The following is a 14,159-nucleotide window of genomic DNA, read 5'->3' on the forward strand; positions in this document are numbered from 1 at the left end:
CAAGAGGGTTCTTGTGCTCAGATTTTGCTTGTGGGGTCCCCCTCTGGCATCTGGGGGGCCACTGTGAGAACTGGACTAGATGGGACCCCCCCCCCATTGGCCTGATCCAACAGAGTGCCATGATGTTCTTCTGTAAGGAAATCGCCCCCATCTTACACCCGTGTTGCTTCTGGATACGTGGCCCGGATCCAGCCTTACCCAACTGCCAGGAAGAGGACGAAGGTGACGATCAGGGCGCAGAACGAGACACCGCAGCCGACAAAGGTCAAGGTCTTCAGGGTTGACTCCTCCTCTGCACTCCTCTGCTCAAACACACAGGAACAACTTGCTAAGCAAAGTCATCTTACTGTTAGGCAAAGTGAGGCAGCTGCCTCAGTTGGTGGGTGTTGGGGTAGGTGCAACCCCTGGCTATTCCACCCAAGCCCCTCCCCAGCCATTCCCTTTTACTGGTGGATAGAGCTGGGTAGGCCACACAGGATGTCCTGCAAACCACCCCCACCCGCCCTCAAAAAGCCCACTTGACTGAGGTGTGGTGGACTGCCCCATTATTATTATTATTATTATTATTATTATTATTATTATTATTATTATTCCTCCTAGTACTACTACCATTTATTACCCATTCATCACCCCAAAGTCCCAGGGCAGGTTACTACAACTAAAGCACAACATTGAAATCAATTTAAAAGAACTTGAAAGTGTTGGAAAAAAGCAAATACATTTCCTTCTCTTGAGCTTCGATTTCATGCCTGTGTTGCTTCAAACCACATGAGGATGCTGTTTGCCTAGCAATCTATCCAACACTTGCTTGGGGCCTCTATAAGTTAACTGCACCACTAAAAGCTGAACCATTTTGTGTTCTCTTGTCCAACATGTTGAGACAAGATGTTTGGTACTTCTCTCTTTTATCCTACTCATTCTGTTAATAGCTTCTGCATGAATAAAGCCTTTGAACTCCAGAAACAGTAAGTGGTTATCTAATTTACCCGGGCTGCAAGCTCTCCTAACAAAAATTACAGAAATTACATGGGTCCAAATACATACACCTCAAGTGTCAAAAGCCAAGGTTAAGAGGTGTGTCTTCAGTATTCGAGTAAAGCTGTATAATGAAGGTGCCAGACACACCTCTGTAGCGAAAGAGTTATCCAGCTGCCAGTGCAAACCTGTGGCTTTTGTATGTGGGGTGGAGAAAGAGGCACCATATTGCCATTCATTACAGGCAGAAAAAACATTTTGGGATGGCACTAAGGCCTGTTCCTCCGCCCCCTGCCCGCCCCCTGGCTCCCTTAAGCAAAGAATTCAGTCTCTCTCACCTGCACTTCGTAGACCTGCAGCAGCACTGCAAAGTTGGTGGTGTGGTTGCAAGAGCAGGTGGTGAATTCCAGGTGGGAGGTGATAACAGAGCAGCCTGCAGTGGACCAGCCTCCTCCTCTTCCTCCTTTGGGGCTAGCAGGGCATGAAAGGAGAGAGAGGGGGAGAAGCCCAACAGGGACCGAAGGACAAACAATTCAAAGTGTTGGTGCTGACCTTGAAAGCCCTAAACGGCCTCAAAGGCCCAGTATACCTGAAGGAGCGTCTCCACCCCCATCGTTCTACCTGGACACTGAGGTCCAGCTCCGAGGGCCTTCTGGCGGTTCCCTCGCTGCAAGAAGCCAAGTTACAGGGAACCAGGCAGAGGGCCTTCTCGGTAGTGGCACCCGCCCTGTGGAACGCCCTCCCACCAGATGTCAAGGAAATAAACAACTACCAGACTTTTAGAAGACATCTGAAGGCAGCCCTGTTTAGGGAAGCTTTTCATGTTTGATGCATTACGGTATTTTAATATTTTGTTGGAAGCCGCCCAGAGTGGCTGGAGAAACCCAGCCAGATGGGCGGGGTATGAATAAATTATTATTATTATTATTATTATTATTATTATTATTATTATTATTATTATTATTATTATTATTATTATCTCCAAGTCCAGCAGCACCAATGAGGGGAGTCAGCAGCAAACAGCTGTTGAAACCAGAGAGAAGCACAGAGCTTTGGTTGCCCCAGAAAGGCTTGCTGATAAACAGGGGGCTCTTAGCCAAACCAGAGTGCTCCCCCCAGCCCCACCAACCACCCCCAAGGGTTTAAGCAGTGAGAATACTTAGAGGGGGCAGCAGAGGCGGGTTTTGGAGGTGCAAAGGACTCATCAGACTTCACTGGATCTAGCTCATCAATTTTGTTGAATTAGAATTGTAGTATTGGAAGGGACCCTGAAGGTCATGTTTAGGGAAGCTTTTAATGTTTAATAGGTTATTGTATTTTAGTGTTCTGTTGGAAGCCGCCCAGAGTGGCTGGGGAAACCCAGCCAGATGGGTGGGGTGTAAATAATAAATTATCATCATCATCATCTAGCCCAACGCCCCTCCAACACAAGAATGAAAGTAAACAGTTTTGATTGGATTTTGAATAAACGTGCAATTATTTGCTGCTGCTTTGAATTTTATCGTGTTGTCATCCTCCTTAGTGGGCGGAGCAAACCGCTTTTCTAAATAATGGTTTTGACAGGTAAGCCGGAACCAGCGGTCAGTTTGTGGAACCCTGGAAAGGTTTGGGAAGAACTGGGCCAATGAAGTGCAGAGCTGGGTGTCCAGTAAGCCCAGTCCCAGCCACCATGACCAGAAGAACGAACAACAAGCACTCAGCAGCCCCCTCAGCCGAAGGAACATGAGAAGAAGCTGCCCTATGCTGAGTCAGAGTATTGGTCCACCCAGCTCTGCACTGTCAACTCTGGCAGGCAGCAGCCCTCCAGGATTTCAAGCAGGGGGTCCCACCTGGAAATGCCAGGAATTGGACCAGGGAGCTTCTAAATGCAGAGCAGTTGCTTTTTCGGGGAGCCATGATGCCTCCCTTAAAAACAAAGCAAGGTGCCAGTCCTCACCGCTGCGCTTGAGCTGAACGAAACATGTCACCCCCTCCTTGCCTTGAGTCCCAAGTGCTGCCACCTTTCCAAATGAGCACAAAGGTTCTGGACCTGAGAAGGATCCTCTTTGGTGAAGGCCAGCTCCCCTCCCCCTGGAGTTTTTGGCAAAGCCCCACCATCTGCTCCTTGATGACCCAGACAAGGAAACAACATCCCACGTCAGACCATATTTACGGTGCACTGAGCATCCTGCATTCCTCGCGGGCCATAATTCTCCAAGCGACTCTCCTCTGTCGCAGGCTGGAGGCATAATTCAGTGGGGCCTCCAGGGAAAGGTCACTCATTTGCAAATAACTTTGCAGAAGGGAGCCTCCCTCCGCAACAAAAGGCTCCTCGTAGCAGGTTGGGGTGTTAAGAATAAACACATAACAGTCTTATCAATCTCAGGCAAGGGAGTGAATTGGTTGACTGACTGAACACAGGAGGCATAAGGGTCTCCCATTTTTCAGGCACACTTGGAAAGGTAAGCAACTGCCATGGGAACAAATAAATACCCATTTCACAGGGGGGGAAACTGACATTGCACAGAACACCCTCAAAGCAGCAGGTAAAGCATGGCAACATCTTCCCATCAACACAAATTCAAATAAATAAGTCAATAAAAACCCAATTTGAAAGGGGAGGAGGGAAAACTCAGAGGGGCAGGGGGTGTTGGCGGGCACCAAGGCAGGGATGAGTGAACTGTTCAATGTCAGTTTCTCATTTTTCCATCAGTGAGTTCCTTTCTCCACACTTCCACATGACTTTGCAATTTCTTTTTATTTAGAAAAAGTCCTCATGAGAAATCATCAGCCATTTTAGTGCAAATTTCTCTTGACATTTGTGTATGCAATTCTGGCTGGCAAATCCATTTTTGCAAAACTACTTTCTCTAATACAATGCATGTTTGTATATTATTTTCACTAATATAGGCATTTTTATTCACACTTTTAACCCAAGTATATGTATTTATTTTATTACTTGCTTTGCAAAAAAATGTGAAAGGTGTGGATTTCAAACAGCAGCTGAGTTTTTGTTTGCATCTTGTTTCAGAAACTGCTAATCAAGTATGTCTGCCTCTAAATATGAACCGAGCCAAATTTCTTCCCCATCTGGGAGTGTCCAGAGGTGCCACACCGTGGACCCCAGAACCAGAAATTTTACAGCACAGCTTCCCAAACTTTTCATGTTGGTGACACACTTTTTAGACATGCGTCATCATTTCGTGACACAGTAATTCAGTTTTACTAGGAAACCGGAGGTTAAACTAACTCCTTTCCAACCCTAAGTGTAGAGTATGGAGCATTCGCCTGACACACCTACGCACTGCAGCCGACACACTAATGTGTCACAACACAGTTTGGAAAGCTCTATTTTACAGGAAGGAACTCTGACCCAGATTTCAGACTTCCGCATGTGAGCTGGGTCTGCTTAGCCTGCAAAAGAGGAGACCGAAAGGAGATGAAAGACGGATCTTCCTCTGACGTGCTCTCCCACGGAAGATGTGGCAATCTTGTTTTCCGCTGCTCTGGAGGGTGGGGCCCAGACCAAGTAATTCAGATGACAAGAAAGGCATTATGACTAGATATTAGGAAGAACTTTCTGACAGGAAGAGCTGTTTGACAGTGGAATGGACTCCCTCCGAAAGAGGTGGACTCTGCTTCATTGGGGTGACAGCAAAGGTTGCAAGGTTTTTAGCTGGGGTAATTAGAATAACATCCACTATTTGACTATTGATTCAAAACCCTAAAATGTATTTTATATAGCTGACTTCTTATTTTTATTTTTTGTATATCGTTTTGTTGTATCACTGCAGAAGGTGACAACAGCCGTGAAATTAAAAGACGCCTGCTTCTTGGGAGAAAAGCAGTGACAAACCTAGACAGCATCTGAAAAAGCAGAGACATCACCTTGCCAACAAAGGTCCGTCTAGTTAAAGCTATGGTTTTCCCAATCATGATGTATGGAAGTGAGAGCTGGACCATGAAGAAGGCTGATTGCTGAAGAATTGATGCTTTTAAATTGTGGAGCTGGAGGAGACTCTTGAGAGTCCCATGGACTGCAAGAAGATCAAACCTCTCCATTCTGAAGGAAATCAGCCCTGAGTGCTCACTGGAAGGACAGATCCTGAAGCTGAGGCTCCAAGACTTTGGCCACCTCATGAGAAGAGAAGACTCCCTGGAAAAGACCCTGATGCTGGGAAAGATGGAGGGCACAAGGAGAAGGGGACGACGGAGGACGAGATGGTGGGACAGTGTTCTTGAAGCTACCAGCATGAGTTTGACCAAACTGCGGGAGGCAGTGGAAGACAGGAGGGCCTGGCATGCTCTGGTCCAGGGGGTCACGAAGAGTCGGACACAACTAAACGACTAAACAACAACAACAAATTTGACTTTTGATTCAAAACCCTAAAATGTATTTTATATAGTTGACTTCTTATTTTTATTTTTTGTATATCGTATTGTTGTATTATTGCTATGGCCTATGGCTGATGCAAATAAAGATCTGTTCATTCATTCTACTTCACTGGAGATTTTAAAGCAGAGGTTGGATGGTCATCTGTCAGGGATCCCTTACTTGAGAGTCCTGGATTTCCGGGGGTTGGACTAATGACCCGTGGGGTCCCTTCCAGTTCTACAGCTCTATGCTTCTATGGCCCTCCACCCTACAGACTGCTGCCCTCCCACCCGCAATCTGAGCTTCCATGCCCGCTAAGCTCTTCCTCTCTCCATCGCTCCCTTCGTAATGCAGCCAAGACGGCGGTTCCCCTTTCCTGAGATACCTACCTTCTGCTGAAGTTCCAGAAGGCGCACACTGGCTCCACAAACTGGTCTGGCAGAGCCTGCGGTGGGACGGAAACAGTGGGAGTCTTGAGCCCTACAGAGAAGCAAGCTCTGGACCAAGCCCCAAAGGGGATCCACTCTAAGCAGCAGGGTCAACCCCGCCCTCTCGATCACTGCCAGTTCAAACACAACACCACGATCAGCACCAGCTGGGACGCGGCCTGTTACACAAAGGCAGCCACCCTGCAGCTACATGGGCCACTTTGAGGAAGGGGAGCTGGGGCGTGTAGTGGTTAGAGCGCCATGGAGGAAAAGGTGGGGACATAAATGAAATAAATAAATAAATAAATAAATAAATAAATAAATAAATATGAAATAAATAAATAAATAATAAAAGGGCTCACCACCACCTTGGGATGACCACCAACATGGAGAGCTTTAAAAACGAATTAGACAAGGCTACCAATGGCTACCGACGTGGGTGGCGCTGTGGGTTAAACCACAGAGCCTAGGACTTGCTAATCAGAAGGTCGGCGGTTCAAATCTCTGCGACGAGGTTGAGCTCCCGTTGCTCGGTCCCTGCTCCTGCCAACCAAGCAGTTCGAAAGACCGAAGTGCAAGTAGATCAATAGGTACCGCTCCGGCGGGAGGGTAAACGGCATTTCCGTGCGCTGCTCTGGTTCTCCAGAAGCGGCTTAGTCATTCTGGCCACAAGACCCAGAAGCTGTACGCCGGCTCCCTCAGCCAATAAAGCGAGATGAGTGCCGCAACCCCAGAGTCGGTCACGACTGGACCTAATGGTCAGGGGCCCCTTTACACAATGGCTATATACTCCTGTTATGGAACCTCTACCTATGGGCCTAATTAGGCTTTGTGAGGTGTCCTCATTTGGCCCCACCCACCTGGCCATCTCCCCAACATCGCAGGACGCAAGAGATGCAAACACCAAAAGGGCCGCTCTGAAAATGGAGAATTGGGACTGCGCTCCTAATATTTCCTTTCCAGAGGAAGAACCCTGAACTTTCTTTTACAAGCTGCCAGGCTCAGTCCTGAAACATTTATTTTATTTATTTTACATTTACAATATATATTATCTTTTCCTTCAGGGAGCTCAGTGTGCTGCGCACAGGTCTCCTCCCCCCCATTTAATACCCACAACCACTCTGGGCAGCTGGGTAGGCTGAGAGGCAGCAACTGCCCCAAGGTCATACATGCCCAGTGAACTTTGTTGCAGAGCGGGGATTCGAACCCTGGTCTCCCAGGTCCTAATCCAACGCTCTTTCCATTATACCACACTGGCTCTCACTACGATGCTGGGTAACGGACTGGTGGGCTGTTCTTCCTTCCTACCAAAAGGACCCACAGAGGGAGGGAGAGTCCTGGCTCTAGGCTGCTGGATGGATCCAGTTCCACACCCATGGCCTATGCAGACCAGGGTCAGAAGCGGCACGCTTTGAAGATCAATTGCTGGGGGGCAGCGGTGGAAGGGGGAAATTTCCCCATGCCCTGCTTGGGGGCTTCCCAGAGGTATCAGATTCTGAGAAGCAGGGACTGGGCTCTTTCCCTAATGGACTGTTTCTGACCCTCCATGTCATCCACAAACATAGGATTGGGGTATGTGCACAAAAACACATTACTCTTTTTTTTTTTTAAAAAAAAAGTCTTATGGTAATTGTCATTAGCCTCCAGCAATTCTTCCTGAAGCCACCGGCTGTGTCTCACAGCCTGGCCTGGCCTTGGCCATCCTAAGCTAGCCTGCTTCTCTGAAGCGTGAGGTCGGATTCTGTTCTCACTCTTTCACCTGCCGGTCCACTCACTTTCTGGGTGAGGAATGCGAGGAGGGCACAATTGTACCCTTTGCCTCAGGCAGTAAAACATCTTGAGCAGCCCTGGTCTGCACCAGTGTCCCTTCGCAGGAACATAGGAAGTTACCAGACCTTTGCTCCATCTGTCTAGCTCAGAGGTTTGCAATGGGGGGCAGTAGCACCCCTGGGGGGCAGTGGAATTACCTGGGGGCACTGAGAGGTAAGGGGGCAGCAGGGGGGCATTGGAAGTGTAAGTGACTATCAGGCTCTGAAGGGCTGGTATCACTGGAGCGATTCAAGTTCATCCGTTTTGCTGAGTTAATTAAACTTACTAGTTTCAACTGAATTTTGAACAAACGGAAAATCAACACTGTTTGATCTTTTTTTAGTGGGTCATGCAAACAGTAATCTGAATAATGTGTTTTACAGGGTAGAGTAAGGTCACTGGGGATGAGTTGATAAAACCAAGGGGGCAGTGGCCCCCAAAAGTGGGGGAGCCACTTCTCCACACCAACGGACAGAGTTTCAAGCAGAAATCTCTTCCAGCCGTACCTGCCTCTGTGGCTGGTGATTGAACCCAGGACCTTCTGCTCTGTCAAGGAGCTATGGCTCTTCCACATACTTCACGCCCTTCCACAACCATTGCCTTCTTCTCCCCTGCTCCACATGTTTATCCACAAAGATGCCCATTCGCACCAGGATTGGACTGCAAAGCCTCACCTGGACCCGGTGCCAGAGGCGGTATCGCACAGCGGTGCTGATTTCCTCGTAGTCGCTGACCAGAGAGGAGGAGATGATGGAGGAGCCTGCCTGGGTGCTCAAGTACCTGGGGCAGAAATGGAAAAAGCGTTTGCTTATTTATTTACTAGACACTTTTGTGTTGTTGTTTTTTGCCAAAGCAACTCAACCACTCACCAACAAACCAACCCACATATATACATTAAAATACGGCAGGGAAGGGCATACATTAAAACACCCCACCCACTCTAAAAGGCATAGGGAAAAGCCAAAGGCCTGGTTTAAAAGGAATGTTTTCGCCTGGCGCTGAAGATATGTAATGATGGCACCACCTCCCCGGGGAGAGCGTTCCACAAGCAGCAGAGGGGCCATGATGACCCTCGCTTTTAGACTCCAGGGCCAAATTCATTCTGCTCACCTGAGCTTTCAATAGCCATTCATTTGTATTCGTAGATGTGCTGCGTCCACAGTTCTGCTTACAGTAATTCACGAACACACATTGCTGCCCTGAGGATTCTTGTAGCAAACTTTTGTTATTTCCTGCTGGGATTTTATACTGAATTTTGTTAAGTGCCCTGAATATTTATTTTACTTTAATTTTTTTAAGTAAAAAGCCAGACTGCAGATTCTTAAGATAAACACGGACGAGATTTGTGGCACCTAAACCGGCATGAGCTTCCCTCTGCATCAGATACAAGAATAAACCTTGAAGGTGTTTTTGCTGCAAAACGAATTGCTAACATATGGAAATCTCTTTGCCTGGGTAGACCTGAACTTCTCCTTTAGCCAGCCTAGAGCTTGTTTTAATTAATATAAAGAGTGAACGAGCCACAATCACTCTCACACACCTGCCTAGCAGATAAACCATTTCTGCCGTTCCCATGCCCACAGAAGCTCCACCTCCCTATCAGAAATGCAAATGGCGGCAGCGCCACCTTGTGTCCACCCCCCAAAAAACCAGACAATTAGGTTCTGCAGTTTTCATCTCAAGGCAAAAACTTTGGTGTCCGGGTTTTCACTTTTTGAAACATGGCAACCCTAATATACATCCTTCTTTCCATCATGGAAACATACATCTGGTTCCCAGGTGGTCATTTGTTGTTGTTGTTGTTGTTGTTGTTTAGTTGTTTAGTCATGTCCACTGCCTCCCACAGTTTGGTCAAACTCATGTTCTTAGCTTCGAGAACACTGTCCAACCATCTCGTCCTCTGTCATCCCCTTTTCCTTGTGCCCTCCATCTTTCCCAACATCAGGGTCTTTTCCAGGGAGTCTTCTCTTCTCATGCGGTGGCCAAAGTATTGGAGTCTCAGCTTCAGGATCTGTCCTTCCAGGGAGCACTCAGGGCTGATTTCCTTCAGAATGGATAGGTTTGATCTTCTTGCAGTCCATGGGACTCTCAAGAGTCTCCTATATGGACCTTTGTGGGCAAGGTGATGTCTCTGCTTTACAATATGACCCTGAATCATATTGGTCCCGCATAGCTTTGGCTAAATGGTGCCATCATTTGCTATAGGAAGCTGTTTTATACCAAGAAAAATCATTGGTCCACCTAACTCTGGTGAGTCTACATTGCCTTGGTCAGACCACACATGGAATACTGCATCCAGTTCTGGGTGCCACAAATTAAGAAGGATATTGACAAGCTGGAAGGTGTGCAGAGGACGGCGACCAATATGATTCAGGGTCTGCAAACCAAGTCTCATGAAGAACAGTTGAGGGAGATGGGTATGTTTAGCCTGGAAAAGAGGAGGCTGAGAGGAGATGTTAGAGCCAACTTCAAATATCTCAAGGGCTGTCACATGGAAGAGGGAGAAAGCTTGTTTTCTCCTACTCTGGAGGTGAGGACTCAAACCAGTGCCTTCAAGTTACAAGAAAGGAGAAATTCTGACTAAACATCAAGAAGAACTTTCTGATGGTAAAGTGCTGTTTAACAATGGAATGGTCTCCCTCAGGAGTTGGTGGACTCTCCTTCCTTGGAGGTTATAAAGTAGACGTTGGATGGCCATCTGTCATGGATGTTTAATCGGAATCTCCATTAGTTTGAGTCTTGCCCTCCAGAGCAGGAGAAAAGAAGCCATGCGACAGCCCTTAAGATATTTGAAGATAGCTATAATATCTTCTCTCAGTCTCCTCTTTTCCAGGCTAAACATACCCAGCTCCTTCAAGCACTCCTTGTAAGGCTTAGTTTCCAGACCCTTAATCATCTTGGTCGCCCTCCTCTGCACATGTTCAGAGGAGAGGAGAGATATAGTGGTCATGGAAGACTTCAACTTCTCCAATATCTGTTGGAATTCAAACTCTGCCAAGAATGTAAGGTCCAACAAATTCCTCCACTGCCTCGCTGACTGTCTCATTTCCCAGAAGATGGAAGAAGCAAGAAGGAGATCGTCTATCTTGGACCTGGTCCTCACCAACAGGGAGGAGATGATTGATGAAGTGGAAGTGCTCAGAAACTTGGGAGGAAATGATCATGTCCTCTTGGGTTTCATGACAGAGAGGCAAGGGGAAGCTGAGGGTAGCCAGACATGCACTCTGGACTTTAAGAAGGCCAATTTTAACAAGCTTATGCAGCTACTGGGTGAGATCCCACGGTCAGAAATACTCAAAGAGAAGGGAGTCTAAGATGGATGGGAGTTTCCAAAAGGAGAAATATTGAAGACCCCCAATTGCAGACAATTCCACAAGAAAGAAAAGTGAGGGGCATCTAAGGAAACCACTGTGGCTGCATAAGGAGCTTACAGATGAGCTGAGAGTCAAGAAATGGCAAGAGGGAGAAATCACTAAGGAGGAGTATGGACGAGTAGCCAATAGTTGCAGGGGCAAAGTCAGGCTGGCTAAAGCTCAGAATGAGCTCAGGCTTGCAAGAGAGGATAAAAATAATTAAAAAAAGGGTTGGGGGCTATGCCCGAAGCAAGAGGAAGAACAAGCAAGTGAAGGGTCCTCTGCATGGAGAAGACGGGGAAAGGCTATGGGGCGACAGAGAGAAGGCGGAACTACTCAACACCTACTTTGCCTCTGTCTTCACCCACAAGGAAAGTGATGCTCAACCTGGTGATAACTGAATCAATGATGTATGGAGGGAGCTGCAGTCCAAGATAGGAAAAAAGATGGTAAGGGAACACCTGGCTACTTTAAATGAATTCAGATCTCCAGGGCCTGATGAGCTGCAGGGTACTAAAGGAGCTGGGTGGAAAATAAATCAGGAGGTTGGGGCAGGTAGGAAAGGCCTAAGCTATGACCCGGCTCACTTACCTCCTCCCCCCGTCTGACACGGCTCCATCCTGGAGCACAGCGTTGCCACTGGTGAGAAGGCGCTGGAGGGAACTGTAGCCGTACCAGGTGTTGGTCATGGTGATCTGGCGCAGACCTGGGCGGGAATGAATGAATTTTATTATTACGGTCACAGACCAGTTCCGGCTCACTTACAATATCAGAAAAATCATAAAACACAACAGTGAGCGAGATGAATAAACACCCAGCAATAAAAGATAATGGGAGAGGATTTACCCCAGCAAATTATCTGTCAAAATTACAAATACCTAAATACAGACGGTCATTTACCCTGGCTAGATTCAACTTGCTGCCACCTGCCTTATTGCAGGGCAGATTCGAGGGTAAACCATAAAAAGCGGAACGAGTCTGTCCCTGCGGCTTGATGGAGGTAGAAACTGTCTCTCATGCCTTGTTAGGCTGCTGTTTCTACAGGGATATAGGCTCGGTATTTATCACTCCTGTTATAAAAAAAATCTCCAAAATGGGTCCAAACTCCAATGTCTAAAACTCCTGGTAGAGGACAAGGATCTAGAGATCACGCTAAGGGTGGCCAAATTTTGTGTGACTGCCATAAAACTTAGGGAACAAGCTGTACTACCAAAATGATTTTTTTAATGACAATTTTAGGTTATATTTTAGTGATCAAGACTTGGGTGGGAAGTAACAGAAGTTTGTTGTGGCCTGGCTGTGACAGGGACCAGGCTGCCCGCCATTTATTTGCATCATGTATATTGATTATTGAATTTCTACACCACTTAATATATTAAAAATATCTGTGAGTGATGTACAAAAACCAGGCAACTCAAACAAAATATTACTAAAATACTCAGTTGTTATATTAGTACAAAGTTACAAAGATATACAAAGCAATATCAAATCATTTCCCTAATGACATACCCTGTTTGGTGGGATTTCATCTTACATGCAACAAACACAGACACACAGGGTGCATCTCTCCATTGTACAATGTGAAATTTGGCTTTCCTGACGGTCTTAAGTGCCTCTCCAACCAAATATTGAGTCTCTCTCAGATATACTGTGCCTGCCTTTTTGCACTTCTAGGATTTTGTTGTTGTTGTATTGATTGGTTTGATTTACTTCAGTAAAAACTTCTCTAAAGGATTTACCATATTTTTTGCTGTATAAGACTCACTTTTTCCCTCCTAAAAAGTAAGGGGAAATGTGTGTGCGTCGTATGGAGCGAATGTAGGCTGCGCAGCTATCCCAGAAGCCAGAACAGCAAGAGGGATTGCTGCTTTCGCTGCACAGCGATCCCTCTTGCTGTTCTGGCTTCTGAGATTCAGAATATTTTTTCCCTCCTCCAAAAACTAGGTGCATCTTGTGGTCTGGTGCGTCTTATAGAGCGAGAAATACGGTACTTCTCTAAAGGAGAAGAAAATCTCTAAGCAATGAACAACATCCTAAAAACAAACACCACAGATAATGATCAAGTAAAAATTCTATGCTTCAGAGCAGAACAGAAAACAATGACATCACCAACTCTCTCAGCCATCTGTGCAACCCGGGGGTGTGAAGACCTTTTCAATCCCTTCTGGATAACCTTCAGGCACGGTTGCTGGATGAGGCCAGAGGCAAAAGTAGGCAGCGCAATTGCACATACAATAAAAACCACATGAAACCACATTTTAAAAGTTGAAACCAGATAGCTACTGTGGGAAGACATATTCTTAACTGCCTGCATAAGCAATAGAAGATAGAAAAGCTTTAAGCAGGTGTTCGAAAGATTGGCACAGAAGGCGCCCGCTGAATCTCTAGTGGCAGAGTGTTCCACAGGACCAGCCCTTGACACTAAATGGCTGGTTTCTTGTTGTTGTCAAATGAGCCTCCCCATCTTGGGAAATGACCAGCAATGTGCCTGCAGATTATCTGAATGACTGAGCTGGAATATAAGAGTTCAGGCGATCCCTGAGGTTCGCTGGACCAAAGTTGACGAGGGCTTTGTAAACTTTTTCAAGGACATTGAACCTGGCTTGGTAGCAGATGGGCAGCCAGTGCAGCTGATTGAACAAGGGGGTCACCTATTGTCGGCCAGGTGACCCCATCAGCAATCTGGACGCCACATCCTGCACCATCTGTAGCTTCCACACTGGGCCCAAGGGCAGCCCCACACAGAGTGCATGGCAGTAGCCCAGCCCGAAGGTTACCAGCACATGGACTACAATGGTCAGGCTGCCCTTGTCCTAAACCCTATTAATTTCCAGTGTAGTTCCGTTTCACCTTACAGTCCAAGCTGACCCCACCAGGCCTCACCAAAGCAGCACAGGGGAAACCAGGATGGGGTGGGGGGGTGGGTTCGTGGCATTTCTTGGCAATGACATTTGGGCAAAAGGAAGGGGACTAAGCCATCACATACATGACCCAGCTTCACCAGAGACCCAGTGTGGTGTAGGGCAGGGGCTGGCAAGGCGTACCGGGCATGGGCTGGATCACTCCTGTGGAGATCCTCCATGGGCCAGACCAGCGCAGTGCCATGCCAGAAATGGCCTCTGCACATGTCTGCGGTGCCGCAAAATGCTTCTGCACATGCCCAGATGCTGAAAAGCACACCTGCACTGAAGCGATTTCTGGCACTGCGGACATTTGCAGAAGCAATTTCAGGAGCTGTGG

At 47.1% G+C, this 14,159-nt stretch overlaps 1 protein-coding gene across 4 annotated transcripts in view; it reads right to left on the minus strand.

Moving 5' to 3' along the window:
- ADGRD2 (adhesion G protein-coupled receptor D2) overlaps positions 1 to 14,159 on the minus strand; it is a 63,478-nt gene that overhangs the window by 31,461 nt on the left and 17,858 nt on the right. For all 4 annotated transcript variants that reach the window (XM_081896367.1, XM_081896365.1, XM_081896364.1 and 1 more), the window contains exons 11-15: positions 11,511 to 11,625; positions 8,241 to 8,346; positions 5,719 to 5,774; positions 1,314 to 1,446; positions 199 to 302 (exon numbers count right to left, since the gene is read on the minus strand). In XM_081896367.1, coding sequence (XP_081752493.1) covers positions 199 to 302; positions 1,314 to 1,446; positions 5,719 to 5,774; positions 8,241 to 8,346; positions 11,511 to 11,625 — 514 coding nt within the window. The remainder of the gene's footprint in view (positions 1 to 198; positions 303 to 1,313; positions 1,447 to 5,718; positions 5,775 to 8,240; positions 8,347 to 11,510; positions 11,626 to 14,159) is intronic.

This window comes from Podarcis melisellensis (assembly GCF_964234715.1).
Source record: "Podarcis melisellensis genome assembly, chromosome: Z".
NCBI classification, from domain to species: Eukaryota; Metazoa; Chordata; class Lepidosauria; order Squamata; family Lacertidae; genus Podarcis; species Podarcis melisellensis.